At 39.5% G+C, this 22695-nt stretch overlaps 1 protein-coding gene across 2 annotated transcripts in view; it reads left to right on the forward strand.

The window, feature by feature from the left end:
* CEP162 (centrosomal protein 162) overlaps window positions 1-22695 on the forward strand; it is a 55576-nt gene that overhangs the window by 18724 nt on the left and 14157 nt on the right. The window contains exons 7-20 of one of the 2 annotated variants that reach the window (XM_053461341.1): window positions 6222-6331; window positions 7576-7609; window positions 7836-7943; window positions 9834-10022; window positions 11214-11295; window positions 11724-11982; window positions 13374-13626; window positions 14757-14860; window positions 15814-16083; window positions 16264-16401; window positions 16613-16725; window positions 17544-17649; window positions 18503-18629; window positions 22044-22207. In XM_053461341.1, the coding sequence (XP_053317316.1) occupies window positions 6222-6331; window positions 7576-7609; window positions 7836-7943; window positions 9834-10022; window positions 11214-11295; window positions 11724-11982; window positions 13374-13626; window positions 14757-14860; window positions 15814-16083; window positions 16264-16401; window positions 16613-16725; window positions 17544-17649; window positions 18503-18629; window positions 22044-22207 (2057 nt within the window). The remainder of the gene's footprint in view (window positions 1-6221; window positions 6332-7575; window positions 7610-7835; window positions 7944-9833; window positions 10023-11213; window positions 11296-11723; window positions 11983-13373; window positions 13627-14756; window positions 14861-15813; window positions 16084-16263; window positions 16402-16612; window positions 16726-17543; window positions 17650-18502; window positions 18630-22043; window positions 22208-22695) is intronic. The other variant, XM_053461344.1, reaches the window with a different exon arrangement.

Genomic DNA, 22695 nt, shown 5'->3' on the forward strand with positions numbered 1-22695 from the left:
CTCAAACATTTCAAGCATTTAAGGAGGCTGCCTAACCAAGGGTGCACGACAAGCGAAGTTCATCCACATCAGAGTTGTCATCTGGGGAATGTTCGCGTTCATCTATGGATGTGTCCAGTTCTGAAGGTTCAGAGTCGGAATCCGGTTTTTCCTTCGCAAAAACTGGGGAAATTTGTTACAGGAGTAACCAGATATGGTTGAATCCAGAAGCTAAGAAAAAGGGTTTTCCAATGTTGCCTCACCTAATGGAATTTGCATGGCGTGAGTGGAAACATCCAAGTGATGTGTGTTTGTTTCTAGACACTGTTAAACATATTTTCAAGCTTTAAGATGACATCATGTGGGGAGAGCTTCCTAAGGGTGATGTCCAGATTGCTCAGTTGTCTAAGAAAACTACGTTGCCGATCGGAGAGGTTTCCGGCCTAAAAGATACCATGGACATAGGAGCAGAGACCGCTAATAGAAGAATCTTCCAAGGTCATCAAAGCAAAGCAACATCAGCTGGAGCAGCAGTAGCGAGAGCTCAAGGCTTATGGCTCCAGAAATTGGAAGACCACATTCTGGAGGATGCAGATAAGGATCTTTTTCACAACTTTTGGAGAATTTGAAGCTTTGTAATGAATTCTTGATGTCTAGCCTACATGGATCCGCAGGTATCCCTATTATAGGCAGAGATATTCCACGGCAGCGTGATCCTCACCGTAGGATAGATCTTTCTTTCAGAAAAATAAAGATTCCAGATTTTACCCTTAACAGCTAGACAAGATAGGGCAAGACGGTTCTGTCAAAGTGGGAGGTCGCCTTCAGACTACCAGCAACCCATGGATCCGTCAGATTATATCAGAAGGCTACACCATAAAATTTTGCAGGTCTCCACGCAATTGTTTCCTAGTATCCTCTTACCCAGCGTTGAACAAGTATGCAGCGTTTATTATAGCAGCATCTACACTCCTCGAGCAGGGAGTTATAGAATACGTTTCAAAGATACAGGTTCCTGGTCCCATACCGGGGCACTCTTCATCCTGTACCGGATCTGAAGTCCATCAACCAATATATTCCATATCAACACTTCCGTGTGGAAACCATCTCTTCGGTTACTCAAATGATTCAGAGAGAGGATTATGTGGCTTCCCTAGACCTACAGGACGCTTACCTGCAGGTGCCAATAGCAGTAGAGTCAAGGAGATTTCTGAGATTTGCAGTGAAGACAAGCAAAGGTTTCCATCATTTTCGGTTCAAGGCGCTACCCTTCGGCCTATCAATTGCTCCAAGAGTCTTCACCAAGATTCTCACTCCGTTGGCGACAGAACTGAGATTGAGGGGAATAGCTGTGGTTCCATATCTGGACGACTGGCTGATAAAAGCTTCATCCGCTGCACAACTTTTAACAGCTCTTCAAGTGATGATCACTCTTCTCAAAGAACACGACTGGCTTCTGAATGTAGCCAATTCACGCTTAACCCGCCCACAGAGATCAAGTTTCTGGTGTTTCAGGTAAACTCAAGATCTCTACGCCTCTATCTTCCAATGCTCAAGGCCATACGCATTCGGCTAAGTGTCGCCGAGCTACAAGCGTATCCTCTCTGCTCTATCAGAAGGGTAATGAGCAGTTTGGGAGTTATGACTTCCACCATGCCGGCGATAGCCTGGGCACAGGCAAGAATGAGGCCTCTGCTATGGCACGTTCTGTCACACTGGTCCGGGACCGACGAGGATCTAGACAAGTACATTCTGATATCTCAGGATGTACTTCAACGACTAGAGTGGTGGAAGGTCAAAAGAAATTTGACAAGCGGACTGTCCTTCCAGCCCAAGCAGTGGCTGATAGTTACCATGGACGCATCCCAGACTGGTTGGGGAGCTCATTTCCAATTTCACACAGCACAAGGGAAGTGGTCAGTGCGGGAAGCGCGTCAATCGACAAACTTCAGGGAACTAAATGCCGTCTTCAAGGCTTAAGTACTCTTCAAACCATGGATATTGAGCATCCCAGTGAAGATTCAATCCGACAACGCCACAACACTAGCCTATATTAACAGACAAGGAGGTATGAGAGTAACCAGTCTCCAAAGTTTATGCACAAAAATCATGCTATGGGCACATGAAAATCTAGAAGCTATCTCGGCGGTCCACATCAGAAGTCAGAACAAGGTACTGGCAGAAACAGATGTTCTCAAGCAGATTGGTCCCTTCATCCGCCTATTTTTCAAGGGTTGGTGGCAATAGTAGACCTGCCGGAAGTGGATCTCATGGCGACAAGACTGAATCGGAAAGTCCCTCTTTTTGCCTCTCTATACAGAATGGTTTTCCCTCCATTTTTTTTTTTTTTTGGATGGTCTGGAGATCAAGTGGCGATTCAACCTGGCATACATCTTTCCTCCGGTGTCTATGATGTCTCGAGTCTTGCTCAAAGTCAAGATGGACAAGGCAAGAGTACTGGCAGTTATCCCGTTCTGGCCAAACCGGAGCTGGTTTTCCCACCTTTGCCAGCTTTCGGTAACATATGGGGACCTTCCGTTGTCCGCAGACGTTTTGGAGACAAAGGGAATTCCACTCCACATCCTTCAAATGTTCAGATTGACGGCTTAGTTGCTGCAAGGCTGATCATGAAATATCAAGGTATAGACTCAGTTATGACTACTCTCCTCTTGGGGTCAGTAAATCTCTCTACATCAAGATTTTATCTAAGAACCTGGAGGAAATTTCTTGAATGGTGTCAGTTTCAAGGTCTGCAGTCTTCTCCTCCACCCATTCCGGTCATTCTGCGTGTTTTACATGTGGGATTTAAAGCGGGCCTCAAGGTTGCAACATTTTAAACGGCAGATGTCTGCTCTTCGTCATTTTCTGCTACTCAATCTGGCGTCGGATCATTTCATTCGGAGATTTTTTTAAGGCCATCACAATTAGAGACCTCCTGTTACATCGTTTTTTCCACCGTGAGATCTTACCGTTCTGCTCAAGGCTCTATGCTCGACTCCGTTTGAGCCTCTCCAAGAGGTTTCACTTATATTCCTCTCCCTGAAGACAGCATTTTTAGTAGCTGTCACATCGGTACGACGGATTGAGGAACTCCAGGCTCTCTCAGCCTCAAAAGGTTTTTTCTCATCTTTCATCAGGACGACGTACTTATGTATCCTAGACCGTCATTCCTGCCTAAAGTCTTATCTCAAGCTAATATTAGCCAACCTATAGTCCTGCCAACGTTTTCTCCAAACCCTATGACACCAGAAGAAAGTGACTGGCACTGTCTAGATGTTAAGAGAGCTCTTACCATATATTTGGGGCGTACCGCTTCCATTTCGCTCATCTGACCATCTGTTCCTTTAGTTCCATGTAAGATCTTCAGGTCAAGCTGTATCTAAATCTACCCTGGCCAGATGGCTCCCATGCCATCCGGCTGGCATATGACTCCTGTGGTGCGACTATTCCTCCTCCGATTAAGGCTCACTCCACACGATCCTTCTCTGTCTCTTGGGCCTCCAGGTCTTCAGTCTCTCCGGAGGAGATTTGTGAAGCAGCAGCGTGATCCTCATGGAACACTTTCATTAAACATTACAGACTGGACATTTCCTCTGCTTCGGCAGCTGAGTTTGGACGTCAAGTCCTGCACGCTGTTAAGATCTAACTCCCTCCCTTTTTGGGGGGGATCTTGCTATATCCCAACGGTACTGCCACTATACGCCGGGAAAAACAGTAATTTTACTCACCGTAAATTCTCTTTTCCCAAGTATAGTGGCAGTACAGGTTTCCCTCCCTAATTTCGTTATAAGATAATGTTTTTCCATCCTTTGGTCCTCTTGTTATTAACTGACTGCTGGTCGCCGGTACGTGCAGTTATAGGGTAAGGGGGGGGTGGAGCTTAACCCCTTCTATCTTTTTTAGTGTTTGTCCCGGGGAAGAGAGCAAACCCAACGGTACTGCCACTATACTTGGGAAAAGAGAATTTACGGTGAGTAAAATTACTGTTTTTTCCATAATTACTGTGTTTTTCTTAACAAAAGTATCTCACTTGACATCTACTTACTTGAAATATGTAACACAGTAGGATATTAAAAGGGTTTTCAGACGTACTTCTGACCCCTGAAAATCTTGTATTGAATTTATGAATATATATAAATGCCAATAATAGCTACTAGAAAAAAAACTAATTATAGTACCAGTGCACATAGAACCACTAAATCCCCATAGAAACAGACAAATGGGAAGACATTTAGAATCCTCTTCTGTAAAATCACATGTATAATAGTCACAGTTTTCTCCATGGGACTTGAAGAGCATGGGATCAGTAAGTGCAAGCAGGAATGAAGTTGAAAACCAGGCCTCCTAAGTCTTCTCAATTTTTAGTCCTGTTTTCAGTCCTATTTTCCCTAGATCAAGATTACCTAACGGTAAACTTAAATTCCAACCTTTAATACCTGTTCTTGCTAGAAAGGCACTCAACCATTTTAGAAAGCACTTACTGAATCTGCAAAAAAAGGTCTATTTTCTCTTGAAGAAGTAGCATTTGTGCTGTGAAACATGTAAGGCATTTCTTCTTTGTATTATTATTAGTTATTAATGTAATTAACCCCTTAATGACAAAGCCCGTACATGTACGGGCTCAAAATGCATTGTTTTCAATGGGTTTAGGCACCGCCCATTGTCCTTAAGGGGTTAACAGAGACTGGCACGTCTGTTGCCATATATCATGTTGTCATTTAAGAAAACTTCCACATTGTGCTTGCCTTTTGGACTAGGTGTGAGTGATAATACACCAATGATCTGTGTGTTTCCGTCTTTTTTGGGTTACTTAAATATTACTTCATATTAGGGCTGCAACTAACGATTATTTTAATAATCGATTAGTTGGCCGATTATTTTTTCGATTAATCGATTAATCGGATAAAAAAAAACAATATGCAAATTTTTCGTTTATTTAAAAGAATTTAATGAACTGGATGTTAAAAAACAACTTAAAATTTACATTAACATTCTTATTTTGTTATGATGTAATAAAAAACAATATTTTCAAAGTACAAGAACCCAAACACAATATTTATGAAACAAAATAACCCCAAACATTCTGAAAAGAGGTGGACTATTACTGTTCAAGAAACTTTGCCCCAGCACTTTGCACTTTGCACCCAGCACTTTGCACCCAGCACTTTGCACCCAGCACTTTGCACCCAGCCCTGGCACTTTGCACCCAGCACTTTGCACCCAGCACTTTGCCCCAGCCCTGGCACTTTGCATCCAGCACTTTGCACCCAGCATTCAGCACTTTGCACCAGCACTTTGCACTTTGCACCCAGCCCTGGCACTTTGCACCCAGCACTTTGCACCCAGCCCTGGCACTTTGCACCCAGCACTGGCACTTTGCACCCAGCACTTTGCACTGTGCCCCTGCACCCAGTCTCTAACTCTGCCCTGCACCCAGCCCTGCCCCCACATTCTGCCCTGCCCCCACACTCACACTCTGCCCTGCACCCACTCTGCCCTGCACCCACACTCACACCCTGCCCTGCATCCCCACCCCCACTCTGCCCTGCACCCAGTCTCCCACTCTGCTCTGCACCCACACTCACACCCTGCATCCCCACCCCCACTCTGCCCTGCACCCAGTCTCCTGCCCTGCACCCCCACCCCCACTCTGCCCTGCACCCCCACCCCCACTCTGCCCTGCACCCACACTCACGAACCGCTCTGTGCGAATGGAGCCACTCGCACAGAGCGAACCGCTCTGTGCGAATGGAGCCACTCGCACAGAGCGAACCGCTCTGTGCGAGTGGAGCCACTCGCACAGAGCGAACCGCTCTGTGCGAGTGGCTCCATTCGCACAGAGCGATTCGCTCTGTGCGAGTGGCTCTGTGCGATCCGTGCACATAGACATGAAGAATACTTACCTCCGGAACGCGTCACATCCGTCACGTAGCTAAAAGAAGGCGGAGACTGCAGAGCGTGTAGCAGAAGCGGGGAACGCTCGCGGAGGTAAGTAAAAGGAGCCGAGTGCTCCAACAACGAATTGATCACTCGATTAATCGATAACGGAAATCGTTATCGATGATTTCCGTTATCGATTATTATCGATTTTATCGATTCGTTGTTTCAGCTCTACTTCATATTAATATAGCTGGCTGCTTCTGACAGCTGAACATCCTCAGATAAAGTTTCTATATGCCTTACTCCTCTGTGTGTGTTGTGCATGTTATTCTATTTGTTATAAATTTATTATATTTCTTCAGGGAATTACAGCGAAGACTTTGAAGAAGACGCTGAGGTTAAAAGTCCTAAAGTGAGAAAAGATGAGCAAGCAAATGAAGATGCATGCAGTAAACCCAATATAGATAATCAAGTAAACAAAATCAAATGTTTCATAAACATTGGCACCTGTTGTATATATATGTGTTACTATCTTAGTAAATTATCACTATACAGAAATATATTTACCATGACAAAAGTCAGGCATTTGCAATAGTTAACATAGAAACAAATTAAAATGCAGATTTCAGAAATGTAGCATTTAACTTACAAATGGTATATCTCTGAATAAATAAAATGCTCAATAAGTTCTGATATTATAAACATATTACTGTCAAAACATAAAGGAAACGTCCTATTGTAGCTGCACAGGAAGCTAAACATTTCATGATGGGAATTGTATTTATTAAGCACTTGAGACATTTTCATTAGGTGGTTAGAGTGAAGTTCTGTGAAATGAACAGTTATTTACAATCTACAAACACTGTTAGAAGAAAAAAGTCATTTTGGTATCTACCTAGAGGTTGTTTTAAAAAGCTATCATAAAGGTGTAAGAGCATAAATAAAATGCATTCTCTCTTCTGAGGTGATGTCATGCATTTAAAATGTCATGGTAAACTGTAGACACATTTTAATTTTTGACTTTAGCTTCCCGTCTAGTCATTTGACAGCTTTCAAAAGATTTCTGACACTTTTCTTTAGCTGGTGCAGGAGAAAGGAAGCAGTCAGAGGTTTACACAAATTCTTAAACATGTGCAAAACATAATGGTGATTTCTTACTAAGGGGGAGATGATGACATGAGAGTTGTGGTTTTAACTTTCTCACTTCACTTCTCAGCACTGGAAAGTTGCTCCAGTGTGAATGGCAGAGCTGGCCCTGCATAATATATAATTCAGTATGTAAGGTTTAAAGAAACCTCTTAAATTTAGGTTTACATTACACAGGGCCAGCCAAGCTCTTGACTTCATTCTACATTATGAAGGACTCACAGGAGTTGGTCCATCATAATGTATAGTAAAGTCAAATGCTAAAACATAACTGTCCTGACAACTCTCCCTTTAGTGAATAAAGCCCAATTAGTGTAACAACAAGTAGGATTGAATCGTGTACTACATTTTTGTAAATGTATGATTTCTTAAAATAGGTGAATATGCAGGCAGTTGCTGAGGTTTGTTGATGATATCTGTTGGGAACAGCCATTCAAATACAATCTAATTCTGTTTGTATTGCACTTTTCACAATGAAAAAAAATCAGGGAACTGATTACTGTCCGTAATTTATGTTAGTATTCTGTATAGATCATATGGCTTATTAATGCTTGCGTTCTATTTCTCCAGGTTCAAGAAAAAACAGGAGGAATGCTTGCTAAAGGTAAGGTCCCCTTCATAACATTGCTCCACAGGGTTATACATTGCAGCTTGTAATAAATCATAATGTCTATGGATGATGGTGTAACCGGCCAGTTTGACATCGAGAAAAATGTGATGTTTGAAAAGATAGTGGGCTTACTTTGACCACTGAACTGAAAAAGCTGTGAAATTAAATTAAAATTGACAACGTGAAGACATATTGACATGTGATTTGCACTTTCTTTTAGTAATGCTGCTTGACTCGTTGGATTCTACGATAGACACCCAGAAGCTTATGCAACAAGCAGAACCAGAAACTCTCACACAACAAGTGACTAATGAAGCCTTGGGGACAGGTTTGTGGTGTTAATTAACACTTCTGAATAACCTTTCATGTGCGAAATGCATCAGGCTTAGAGCTGTGCCAGATCGGAGCATCTATTTGGGAAAATATGTGCACTGCTCATATGTGGAGGTTTCATTTGTTTATGCTATTCTCTTTTGATTTATATTTTGCCTCTTTGGTTTTTTGTAGAGAATGCAATAACAAAATGTAAGACTTTTATTGTGTATGTTAAACCACAATTTAAAGCGCACTCATCATCATCAAATATAACAAGTTGATATGTTGTAGGCTAAGAAATTCCATCTGTATCATGGGCCAGCTTATTTCCTAAAAAACTTATACATAAAATATGACACAAAGCTTATTGATACAGATACAAATTCCCCTTAAAGTATGTTAAGTGCACTGTCACAGAATTCCACGTACATGGCCACACAAACTGAATTCTGTGATGAGAGCTTCATGCACAATCCACTTCAATGCTTCACAAGATATCCTTTTAAGTACAACATTTTAACAACACATGCTAGTAATACACGTTTTGTTCATACTTGCCTATTTTTATATAGCATACCCATCATCTGTGGATTTGTGGATGACGGAAATGGTAAAATTGAGAAAGAAATGCACCTGAGCTGACAGATGTTTGCTTGACCTGCATGTATTGAACAAAGCCGTTCAGATGGGAACATTATCAGTGCTGCCTGTGGTTATATAGGCAGTGTCTGTAAAGCAGCCCCACTGCTTTTTTTCTCTGTATTGTACTTATTCCTTTTTACTTAACATTTGCCGGAGAATGATAACATCTTGGCAAAGGTCATCTTCTTCATCTTCTTGCTATTCTGTCTTCCGGACATGACCTCCTGGCGCGCCACCATTTTTGCAGACGTTCACGGGAGGTTATCTTTGATGGGAGTTTCTGGGGACAACCTCTTCCCCGATCCCCAATCATATTTGTGGAATTTCACCTGGAGGCAATGTCCGCAGAGAAGCGGACAAAAAAAACAGAGAGAACAACAAAAAGATGACAAAGATGATAGAAAAGAAGCAGAAATGTGAAGCCATCAGTGGAGAAGGAAGGGAGACATTCAGAGAGTGTGAGGGAATGAAAATGAATGAGTTCATGAAATTTGAATGAAAATTCTGAACTTTTTGCTTTGCTTCCTTTCATTTCGTGGGGGGGGCTTTGCAGCTTTTTCAGAGATTCGTACAAATTGACAAAATACGCAAATGTCATTAAATAATGTATGAACCCGAGTGCACAAGTATGGTTATTCTATAAAAGGATTCATAAACCTCATGATTTGGTTTAGATGTGGATGTAGCTGAGCAAATTAGATGTTTACTAAATGACATATAACAGTGAAAAGTAAATTCTAGATGTCACCAGAAGACAATTGTATTGCAAAGAGGGATGCTATTCATTTAGAATAACAAAAAAATGCAAAATGAGACTACTGTAGATGTTAGAAATATGCATGTAATTCTGTATAGGATATTCAAAAGCATTTGAAAGAAAAGGCACTTAACATTTTAGAGCATAACGCACTAAAATGTTAAGTGCCTTTTCTTTCAAATGCTTTTGAATATCCTATTTTTTTACCTAAGTATTTATTTATAATTCTGTGTATCCTGTTTATCACAATTTTATATAGAAAAACACACACTAATAAATATCATACCATGATGTTGATTAAAAGTGTAAATAGGCCCTAAGCTCCCCAATCTTCTACAGCAACTGCATTTATAATGATACTTTTACAAGGTAATACTGCCAGTAAAAAAATATAATATGTTTGTTTACATTTACTGCTCAATTTATTCAAGTATCGTAAAATTCTGAAATGTTTGGTCGCAGTTTATGTTGACATCATGGTAAATGGTAAAAACTGTTTTGCAGGCATATCCAATGCATACACAAACAGTGACATTGAAGCAATACATCAAGCTTACCGTAATATAGACCAATCACTAGAAGGCTCGATTGAGTGCAGTTCTCTTACAGCTATGGAACAAGCCGGTGCCTCTTTGGGGGATGTGCCACACTCAAACGAGAAAACTCCTCCAAAAATGTCCACTGTGGAATCAGGTGATCTATTTTGATATTTCTTTATTATATCACTATACTTCTTTCATTTGCCATTGATGAGGGCTTTAGATATATATGACTGGCTAGGAGGATATTTGTAGAATATTTATTAATTATGTACATCTTAAAAAAAAAAAAAGTGTCAGACAAATTTTAATTTTTTCAACCTCTTGTGCTTTCATTTCTATAGCACAACAAAAATCTACTCTGCATCTGTGTATATAATTATTAAGCTTGCCTGGTTTCATGAATGTCTGAAATGCTTTTTTGTATTTGCTTTGTTTTCTCAAAAAAAAAAATCTGAAGGGAACTACAAATAGTTCCCAAACAACCCATCACTTAACAAATAAATGCCACTCTACCCTCCCAAAATGTTTTTTTTTTATTTTTCAATGCATTTTAGAGTTAATTTGACATGGACTCATTGGTTCATTTGACAAATCGTTAGTTGCATTCTTTTAGCCATTGGTGTTTGGCTGTGAGACTTCTGAAAGCATGCGAATAAGGCCTACTTTTTTCCCCATAGAAAAAAAAAATGGGAGCCAATCGTATATATATTCTAATCTAACATCATTTTCCAACTAGAATAAATGAGATCTACAACAAGACCTTAACTCCAATTGACTTCGATGGGAGTTCTAACATGTGCAGGAAGACCTGCTTTCATTAGAACCAGCTAGGATAGGAGGAATATGAGAAAACATTCTAATTTCCTAGTTCTAATAAGGAATACATACACGTGTGTACATGAAATAAATTGCATTAAAGACCATGAAAAATGGACTCCCAATATGGTCTGTTTTAGTTTATTCAATCATTGTGATAATTTATTGAATATTTGTATTTAATGCGTTAACCTATTTTACCATGGTGAAGCACATACAAGTATTTCACAGTGTATTTTTTAAAAAAAAAAAAAAAAGATCTGCAAACACCTTTGTATAAATCACCGAACTGCAAAATGCGGTATTAGGGAAATTTTAAGACAAGGTAGGTCATAACTGCTTATAATACCATTCTATATTTAATACTCATAATTTAGAGTAAGTTGGTCATTTGTTCAGTTGAAGCAGAGTCATGGATCAGTATCTATGTTATTGAAATGAAGAACGAATGATATCTGTTTATTTTGGGGCTTTATAGTGTTGTACATGTTTTGTGGTCACTATCTTTTTGTTTTTTATTTTTAAGATATACGTACTGTAGATGAACTAATGCAGCCTATAAGAGTGAACTCCAGTAATAGCGATTATTCTGAAGTCAAACCTGTCAGGTAATCTCAATTTACAATTTTAAGGAACTGAAAATACATCCATTCACATATATTAAGAGTGTTTTAGGGTTTATGCCATTTTAGTATTATTACTTTAATATCTACATTTTGATGGAGTAAAAACAGAATTGAAACAGAACTCTTACAACCCGACAACATGAGATTAAGCATGGACAATGTTCCAGCCCCCATTGTCCATGACGATGCTTCATGAGACTCTGCAGTGCATATGGGTCATTTACTCAAATATCCACCACAACCATGTTCTATAAAATGATTTATCATAACTAACTGCAAGCATTAACGTATGCTTTTGGTATACATGGGTCTGTGCATAATTTCTCCCACATATACCAAAAAATGTTTATGCATAGATATACTTGTTATTTATATATGTGTGAAAAGCTAATTAAATCCTTTCTACGCAGCTTACTTATGCAGACTGACTACGGATTACTTCAATACAAGGACAACAAAGCAGCTGGAAAAGTACAGGAGAAACAGATTTTTGATTATTTGCATGAATGGAAAAGTGAAAATGTAGAATCAAGAAACAACTTTTCACCATCTGAAAATGAGTTCTCTGAAAACAAGAAACATTTGATTGCTCACGATTCCCACAGATTCCCTAAAGGCCCAGGTTATGCAAATACTCATGTAGTGCACCAAGATAAAGTTAACCGACAAGTAAGTATGTTACTATTCACATGTTCTCGCTTAGATATAAAAATATTAAACCGTAATATATATGTGGATACAATAGCAACATGGTTTTCAATTACATATTTGCTCGAATATAAGACAAGGTGTTTTTCCAGAGCAAATGAAAAAATACCCCTCATCTTATAATCGGACCTCAGATAGAGGTTTGCATATAAGACTAAGATCCAGATCCCCTGCAGCACTGCAGGGGACCTGGATCCTCCTCTCTGGCAGCCGCTTCTGCCGGCACCTCCGCTGGGACTTCTGTGACGGTGCGCCGGCATCACATGGATCACACGGAGGTTGTCTACGTGCATCGCGCAGATGTTCACCGTCTGCCCCCAAGAGACACCAAGGAGTCTGGAGCACGGGGAACTGGGGTCCAAGTCTGGGATGCATTGGTAAGTCTGGAGGGGGCACAGTGGCATATTAGGGGGCAGAGTGGCATATAGGGGGCTATGAGGCATTTCTGGGGGGGCAGAGTGGCATGTAGGGGGGTATAAGGCTTATCTGGGAGGCTGAGTTGCATATAGGGGTATAAGGCTTATCTGGGGGCACAGTGGCATATAGAGGGTATAAGGAAATGTGCATAACTGTTGGCAGGTTGACAAATAAAAGGAAATAAAAACAAAAAATGCATTTTTCTCAGTCATAGTTTTTATTAAATATCGTTTATATGTGAATTACTATTTACTAGTAAAGCTTTTTTTCCTATAGGATGGTCTTATATTCAGGCTTTTTCTTTATTTCCTAAATTAATATTCAAGTTTTGGTGGGGTCTTCTTATAATCAGGGTCGTCCTATTATCGAGCAAATAAGGTATTTTTAAACTTATGGGTTGGGGCTGTTAAGGGTTTTTATTCATTTAACTTTAGTGGAAGGTGTTTGAGCATCTTCTTTTTTCCACTTTTTAATTTTTTCTTCTAACAGAGATTCTTTTGGGATTGATCACTTTTTAACCTGTAGAATCAAGGGATATGATTTTGTAACAAATGGTACATAATCTGTCTTTATGTAGACATCAGTATGCGGTGATTTGCCATGTGATTTATATGTGAAGTCTATTGTTAGAGTACAACACATTATTCATATAGCACCAGCAGATTCCATAACACTGCTACAATAGAGGTCACTGACAATATTTAACAATGACAATTTAAAATGACAATGATATTAACACACATTGAAACATACTGGTACAAAAGGGGGAGAGTGCCCTGCTCTTGCAAGCTTACAGTGTTATAGTCTATTATCTGTACAAATTCTACTCACATCCAGCCTGTTTCCTTTTTTTCTATTTCTTGAATATATGCACAGGGATGTTAATGTCAAGTTGTTATTATTATGTAGAAACTAATGCAAGTGTTCTTTTTTAGGCTTCACTGGATCCACAAAGCATGTTAAACCATGATGTTGGCTCACCACAAAGTAAACCGTCTAGTAGGCAGGACAAGAGTCCAACATCACTTAATAAGAAACCTCAAAATCCACATTATACACATGTTAAAAGCTCCGGATATGGAAAGGCAAGCACCCATGTGAAACAACCCAGTCTTAGTGGAAAACTGAATTCAAAGAAGTCTCCAGCAGAAAATAAAGGAAAGTCCACTAATGACGGAAGACTAAAAGGTATTGCATCTTGTCCGTTATGTTACAGAATCGTGGAACTAACGAAAAGAGAATTTGAATGCTTGATTACTATCTAGGCCTATGTGTGGTAGTTGTGAGCATCTACATTGACTCTACAATAATCAGTTGAATGCTATTAAACCATTGCATTTGAACTGTTGGATTTTTTGACACATCCAAGTCAAGCCGTGCAGCAAGTACTCTAGAAATACCAAAATATTGATGTGTAGTCCCACCAAAACACTTTTCTGTAGCCAACCTACAGAAAATGGTTTCCTGTGGTAAAAGTGCGGGCTTTAGCCATTTTATTTCACTAGAATTCTCTGCTGTTATCTTCCTTACCTGTATTGTGGATAAAAAGGTGACAAAGGGTATATAAATTATGTTCTTGTACACAAAAGCCATTGAGGTAGCTTAGCACAAGCACAGAGACAAAAGGCCAGAATGATCATGTTTCCCGCCAATATATATTGTAACCATTTGCCCTTTCCGCTTTGTCTTCACATTCAGCCATGAAATGTGTATATATGTTTATATTGCCTAGATGATCTAGATGATTAATTTAAGTTGGGGAAATAGCGTGAGAGAAGTGGCAGTGGTTAGGTACTACAACCCCAAATTAGATTAATCCTACTTTAATACCCCTGACATCCCAAGAGATGGGCATAGTATTTGGGAAAGAAGTATGCCCTATGCAAATTATTATCCTGTGGTACTCGCTTGCGACCCTGTGATTAATAAGGACCCTGCATTTTGTCTTGTTATTTATTTTAAACGTAAAAAAATAATTGTATAAGAAGGGTATTAAGATTGCCGTGTAAATGGTAGATTAAACAAAAGCTCAGAATGAAACCTATATACATTGTATCCTTATTATGTTAGGTGAAACATCTTGTGCAAATACTTTTAAATATCACCATAGTTTATTATATATGTGTCCATCTATTATTTTCTTATGAAGGTGTTTAGAATATGATTGTGATTACAGTGTGGGACTTAAATATTTATGTTAAATGCTAAAAACGGAGTTAGGAAGTTCAGAATTATTGACTACAGTGAGCCAATTAATGAACATAGCCACATGACATTATGTCAGTGTTGTTTACGCTGTGTACGCATTTGAATTACAGGAATATTATCATCTACAAGAACCATCAGGTTTGCAGAGAATACTCCAACTTTTCCAAGAGACAACAGTACAGAGAGTCCTGCACAGCAGTATTATCCACAAAATGTGAGAGTGCATTTAAAACTACTAGAAGTAATTTGGCATACATGCTGATCACTGCTAAAAATATGTATTATATGAATGTAAATATATATTCTATATGTGTGTGTATATACTATATAGATAACCGTGAGTGCACAGTTTTTTGTGGGTTTGTGCACAAGGCAAGTGACTTGTTGGTAATATGAATACCTGAGTGCAGAGGTTTTGGTTAATTGCTATAAAACGGACTACTGTAAAATATTTGGGGTATACACACAGTTTACCCTGAAGAGTACTGAACAGGTGCTTATAATACCTAATACTGGAAAAAAAACATGGACTTCCAGTAGAAACATAAAGATTGTTAAATTTAGTGTTATGCTTCATTTATAGTCTCTCCTTTAATGTAACAGTTCTATGGAATGTGCTAGCCTTTTATGAAATCCATATTATACCTACATAACCAGTCTGTTCAGGAAAAAGCTATTAAAAGCCAATAAAGGAAAGTACTCGTGCAACAGAAGAGACCATGGGGATTCTATATAAAGTTTGGTGAAAATATGTCTTATCGCTATTGTAAACATCAGTTGCTATGATGATACGACCACTTTTTATTAATCACCCTTTCTTCTTAAATATTGAAAATACTAGAGTGGCATGTTTGACAAATTATGTATAGTGTAAACGTATTTTGCCCTAAACCACATGTGTTTGTCATGAGCAAATTTAACATGTGCCAGTAATGAATATGACTATCCCCTCTAGATTGTGAGCAGGGGGACTCTTTACTTAATGTATCAGTTTTTTTATTTTGTCAGTTATAGTTTTGTCATACCTATTGAATGTATGTATTGTAAGAAGCGCATATAATAAGAATGTACAAAATAAAAAGGAATATCATGTGTTCACCACAAGTGTGTATGCATTATGAATAGTTGAATTGAATTTATCTCAAAATCCATACTGTTCTTTGACAGGACAATTCACTGAGAAGAACATCTGAAATGCATTTGGGAAAGGATGCTTTAGCCCAATCCCCTAAGAGCGGTGACAAAGACCTCCATGTGCTTGAAAGACTGCAAAGCATAGAGCTTAAACTGAACAATGAACGCATACAGTCAGAAGATCTCAAAGCAGAGCTCTCAAAAAGAGAGGAAGTGTTTCTTCAGGAACTAGAACAAATGAAAGCAAAATACGAGGCAGAACTCAACCAACTCAAACAGGAAAATTATACATTTCAAGCCAAGGTACATTAGTTCACAAACATCGGAGTCTAAGAAAGCGTGACAGGTTGATTATATCCCTATGCATTTTGTTGAAAAGATTCAAACAATATGTATTTGGGTTTGGCATAATGTATTGATTCGGAGTTGCTAAGAATTAAATTTTTAAAGCAAAAGATTAAAAAAAAAAACTTGTGTTTTTAGTTACATGCAGAAGAAGAAAAAGGGAAGAAAAGGAATCTCATTTTTGGCAATCTTGGGGAACCTGTAACAGAAGAGAATGTACGTCTCATACGCCAAGAAATAGATGAGCAGGAAACTCTTATTAAGGGTTATCAGCAGGTATTTGCCTCATATAAATCACTAGATTCTAATGTGCATGCTCTTCAAATTGGATTATAAGTAAACTTTAACATGTATGTGTTGACATATGTCTTATAAACTGCCTCCAAAGCTTCTTTCTTATATAAAAAATGATAGTAATGATGTTTAATTCAACATTCACCTTTTCATTACAGTTTCTTTATTGATGCATTGGTTCTATTATTTTCAGGAAAACGAAAGACTGTATCAGCAGGTGAAAGAACTACAAGCAAGAAATAAGCAAAACGAAGAGCTGATGTTTCAAGAAAACCAATCGTTAAAGGCTGATTTAGTTTCTCTAAGGTAATAATGCATTTATTATAGAAGAAAATAACTGATTTGAAAACTCACAGCATCAATTAATTATATTAATGCCAGGTAATGTTGCCATGGAGGACCTGCGTAGTGTAACTGGGCCAGTCTCTGATCTCCCCAACCGATCCAGGAAACAACAGCACAAGGGGGATTTAAGCTACTGAAAAGGAAAACTGTCCAAAGTAAAACAACAGAGAGTCCTCTGTCCCCTTGGATCTGGCCTCCTAGGATTTGTTTGGTCTAGATCATAATACACAACTGTCCCAGTCTCTTCCAAAGGTAGCTGGTCATTCATTTCTCATTTTAGATATGTTTTTAAACAGATAAATGAGGGTCTATGCCTTCATAACAGGTTAGTGTTGCCGATTACACATCTTAAGTACGAGTTTTAATGGGATAAGTAAGTAAGATGTTCATTGCTTACATGGCTTTAAGGTTCAGACTATTATGATTGCATATTATGTCCTTCCTTTTCAAGGTGGTTTAGAATGTCTCAACAAGAAGCACAACATTGTGCCTATTAATTACAGTGTTTAACATGTTGGTTGTCCATAGTTACCAGCTTGTTAGTGGAGGTTTGCATAAAGGATAAAGATGGCATGATGGCAGATTTGTTAAGCATAGAACGGCATGGACATAGATTTCCATCTGCAAAACAGGAGCTTGCACGAATAGACCTCATAATGTCTATGCTAAAATAAAACTGTGAATATTTATTTTGTGTCCACTTAGCAACCCGATTGGTGTTTATATGAGTATTTATGCACATCAATTATTCCCTAATATTTCTCTATTTTACATCTTAGAGAGCAGATAAATAAAACATCTATGCATTGTCAACGTGTCCACTATGACTCTGATTCCAAGAACCAGAACAATACAGAATTGATGGCAGAGCTACATGTCCTTCAGGTAAACAGCACTGCAACAACATAATAAATACTGGCCATGGGGTCTCTGTCCTTTAAGTCCTGACCTGATGGAGAGTACAACACCACACATAAACCCCCTCCCAAAATGCAGGTGCCCCAAATCTGCATCCGAGCTCCACAGCCTGTAGAGCAGGCATGTCCAAACTTTTTTCGAAGAGTGCCAGATTTGATGAAGTGAACATGTGCGAAGGCCGACCATTTTGCCTGACATTCTTTGAACCATTAAAATTAAATGCAAATTAACTATTTTATGCAAAGTTTATTGAAAACGGCATACTTTTCATTGTGTGACTTGGATGACAAATCTAAACAGGTGTTAAATCACTCTGCCTTTAATATAAAAAAAAACAGATCTGGGGGGCCTTATCAGTCTGGAATGCGGGCCGCAATTTGCCCTCAAGACAGACTTTGGACATGCCTGCTGTAAAGTCTCTGTAATTTGGTAAAATGTGGCACTCTGTACGAGGGGGAGAAGTAGTCCCAATGGGCCCCCTGTACCCACCTGCCCAAAAACAGAACCCATTCCAAGGCCAGGACCCATGTTCTGTAGGGAGGAGGCTGGCCCCTAGGCCCAGGGCATGGAACCTTTCGTAAAACTTGCTTTATGCACAGGGCCACAGTTATGCTGGAACACTCTTATCCCTACGCTACAAAACTTTACATTAGGCGCTATGCGTTCCAGTAGGTAGCGTTCTCCTGGCCTCCGGGAAACCCAGATTCTTTCATTAGACTTCCACGTATACCTAGACTTCATGCCGTTATCATTGCCATACATAACATGAATTGTGAGTATGCGTCTAACTTAGCTTCTCCCTCTTTTAAAAAAACTAAAGAAAAGAGAAACCGCTTTCCTTGATGAGATTTCCAGGCACAAGCAAGAGAAGCAGGCTTTAGAAGTGGATTTGGCTCAGATGAGGAAGCAGCGGGATCTTGCGAAAGCTCAGCTCAGTCACACTTCAGGTAATTCAGTGCCACAATACACAAGATGCAAGGTACATACAAATGTTGGAATAAGTAGTATGAATATATCAAATCATATGTATAAATATCTATATACAGTGGATATAAAAAGTCTACACATCCCTGTTAAAATGCCAGGTTCTTGTGATGTTAAAGAATGAGACAAAGATAAATCATTTATTATTGTGAATTTCTCATTAAATACATACACAGACTGAGGAATTTCACATTGTGTTATAGAAGAACTATATATATATATATATATATATATATATATATATATATAGAACTAAAGAAGTAAGTTGGTTAATTTGATCTGAGAATTAATTGAAAGTGGTCTTTATCTCCTATACATATTCCTTACTGAATCCAAAGACAAGACAATGTAATTGAATAAACAAACAACAACCACAAAAGCGCCGAAATCCAAACTAATAAATACCGTATTTGCTCGATTATAAGACCCCTTGTCTTATAATCGGGGTCTTATATAATCAGACCACAAATAGATGTCTGACTATGAGACTAAGATCCATATCCCCCGCAGCGCTGCAGTCAGACCTTCCCCGACTGTCAGAGATCAGAGTTCCCTGCATCGCTGCGGGGAATTCTGTCTGACAGTCAGAGGGTCTATGCGCGATGGATGCGGACAACCCCCGCTGCAAACCGCACCTCCTTCAGGCTGCAGCGGAAGTTGCCCACGCGAATCGCGTAGACGTCTACCCGCTGCCCGGACTACGCACCGGGGACTCAGAAGCACCGATACGTTTGGGGGGTGTTAAGTGGGGGGCATAAGGCATTTCTGTAGGCAGAATGCTCTATGATATGCCTTTTAACCCCCTTAATGCCACTCTGTCTCCAGAAATGCCTTTTAACCCTCTATACGCCACTCTTCCTACAGAAATGCCTTTTAATCCTCTATAGGCCACTCTGCCTCCTGAAATGCCTTATACCTCCCTATATGCAACTCTGCCCCATAATAGGCTTTTAACCCCCTAAATACCAGAGTGGCATATAGGGGTATAAGGCATTTCTGGAGGCAGGGTGGCACAAAAGGCATATCATGGGACACAGTGGCATATAGGGGGTATAAGGCATTTCTGGGGCAGAGTGGCAAGCCTGGGGGCAGATGTGCATAACTGGGGGGCAGGTTTGGAAAATAAAAGGAAATAAAAACAAAATATTTTTCTCAATCATAGCTTTTATTAAAAAAAAATAGTTTACATGAATTAACATTTACTAGTAAAACTTTGGCCGTTTATTTTTTCGATTAATCGGATAAAAAAATACATTATTTTAAATTGAAGAAAAATTGCAATAAAAAAAGTACAATTTACACTTTCATCTCTTTATTGCAATGGCCTCTCTCTATTCACCTTCTTATTTTACTGACATAATAATAAAAGCTACAAGAACCCAAACACAGTGTATATTAATTCATATGTTAACTATTTTTCATATTTAATAAAAACTGAGAAAAAAGCCTTGTTTAAATTTTTTTTATTTACCAAACTTCCCCAGTTATGCACATCTGACCTCCAGCTTGCCACTCTGCCCCCATATATGCCTTATACCTCTTATATGCCAGATTTCACTGTGCCCCCTGATATGCCACTGTGCCCCTGATATGCCTTATACTCCTTATATGCCAGTGAAATGCAACTGAGCCCCCTGATATACCTTTTACCCCTGATATGCCTAATATCGATATGCCTTATACCCCCTATATGCCCTGAAATTCATAATACCCCCCCATACACCACTATAACTCACCCATACACCACTCTGGCTCCTCCCCCTCCCATACACCACTCTGACTCCTCCCCCCCTCCCATACATCACTCTGCCTCTCTACACGGCTCCGTTACTGACAGGCACTTTAACTGCAGCTTCATAGAAGCCTCAGTGTAAGTGAAGGGCAGTAACGAGTCTGTCTGTGCGATGCAGACCCTCACCGGCTGACAGAGAGGATGATTCTCTGTCAGCCGGGGGGGGGGGGGGTCTGCATCGCACAGACAGACTCTGTTACTCACCTTCACTTACACTGAGGCTTCTATGAAGCTGCAGGGAAAGTGCCTGTCAGCAATAGAGCCGGGTAGAGAGGCAGAGTGATGTATGGGAGGGGGGAGGAGGCAGATGGGAGGGGGGAGAGAGACGGAAGTGAGAGACCGGCCGACAGTGAGGAGAATCCAGGTCCCCTGCAGCGTTGCGGGGGATCTGGATTCTAGTGTTATAATCCGATCTCTGTTTGAGGTCGGATTATATAAGGAGAGGAGTTTTTCAGAGCATTTGCTCTGAAAAAAAACTTTTTATAATCGATTAAAAATCTATTCGATTAATCGACAACGATTTTCATTATCGATTATTATCGATTTTATCGATTAGTCGTCTTATATTCAGGCTTTTTCTTTTATTCCTAAATTAATATTCAGATTTTGGGGGGTCGTCTTATAATCAGGGTCGTCTTATAATCGAGCAAATACGGTACATATGTTAGGCTTTAGTACTGTTTTTTACCAACGCGCATAAGCTCAAAAGTTGCATCAAAGCTTCCCATTGAGGGGAGTCCTAACTGAAATACAGTGTTACTAAGGCACAAGTGGGGCTTGTTCACTAAAGGGAGGGTTGACTGGATAGTTGTGATTTCAACTCGTTTGTGTCTTTTTGCTAAACTGCGAGTGGTAAAATATGTGAGTTTGCAGCAGTGAATTTGCATGAGTTGTGTGTAAGCTGATAGATTCATTATATCCTCAAGGTTGAGGGTAGGGAGATTAGGTCACCCAAGCATCCTTTGAATGCCAGAAGTGTGGACAGTGAAACACCCTTGGTACTCAAATTGTGCCAACCTGTGTGGATTTATTTATTTATTTATTTAACTACCTCATCCAGTGATAATCCATGAAGTATTCATTTTCAACTCAACGGTAAGGGCCATCCAAAAAATAAAGTAAGAAACGTATACCTAGACACTAAGAGAAAAAAATCCCACACAAAACATTAAAAGTTATCCATGCTCGATGGTTTCGTATTATATAAAATGGCTACTGCTTGAGCAGCTGTGTGTATTTGTTTTCTGTGTACCAGCGGTTCCCACTGGCATTCTGCCCTTCATTAACTTCACTGGGCCCCATAGAAATCTGTGGTGTCCACTTGATGTGGGTTCATTGACAATGCATCAGCATCAGTATTTTCAAAACCATGTTTTTATTTTGATGCTAGTAAAAACAGTTGTGCTGTTCCCTGTGCTGTTAAAAATGCAGGCTATTTAGATAAATGCTTTACTGTACAATGTAAATGAAATCATACTGATGCAAGCTTGTGTGACCATTTATGGCATTAATAAGTAATCTTCACATCTTGCAAAAGGATTGACATATGTGAACATAACATTTGTGCCCTTAAATTAATTTGTAGGTGATAAATCATATGAAATGAAGATTATGGAAGAGACTTATAAACAAGAAATTAACCAGCTGAACAAAAAATTGCAGTGGTTTGCAGAGAACCAGGAACTCTTAGATAAGGATGCTGGGAGACTCAGAGATGCATATGATCAAATAGAGAACCTAACTCTGCAGGTTGGTACTGGCATAATTGTAATATACATTTGTGTCTAATCATAATGCGCCGTTTAGATTAGGTGGGGTATGTTCCTTCCGATTCGGTTATTGCATTGTTTGCTTGGGTAAAAAAAGTATACAATACTGTTGGCAAATAGTATTTGTGTGTAACAAGAACCCTGTTACAGGGGGCTACCTGTATGACCTATGTAGATTTAAAATCCTAACCTGTGAAACACCTCCTATGTCTGAACAAATCGTAAAATGCCTAGTTGATATTAGGGCTACACTGGCACCAGGGCCGTGCTGATGTCCATGCGGTTCGACAGACGCCGAAGGTGGCACATGCAGGCTGCTTCACAAGGGCAGAGGTGGCACATGCAGGCTGTTTGGGGGCACTGAGTTGCTTGTAGCAAAGATGGGACAGACAAGCTGTTTGGGGCAAAGGTGGAACTGTGGGGTATGTTGCTTGTAAAATTGAGGTGCTGTTTGACAGTTTTCACTCT

This window comes from Spea bombifrons, chromosome 3 (genome assembly GCF_027358695.1).
Source record: "Spea bombifrons isolate aSpeBom1 chromosome 3, aSpeBom1.2.pri, whole genome shotgun sequence".
Classification (NCBI taxonomy): domain Eukaryota; kingdom Metazoa; phylum Chordata; class Amphibia; order Anura; family Pelobatidae; genus Spea; species Spea bombifrons.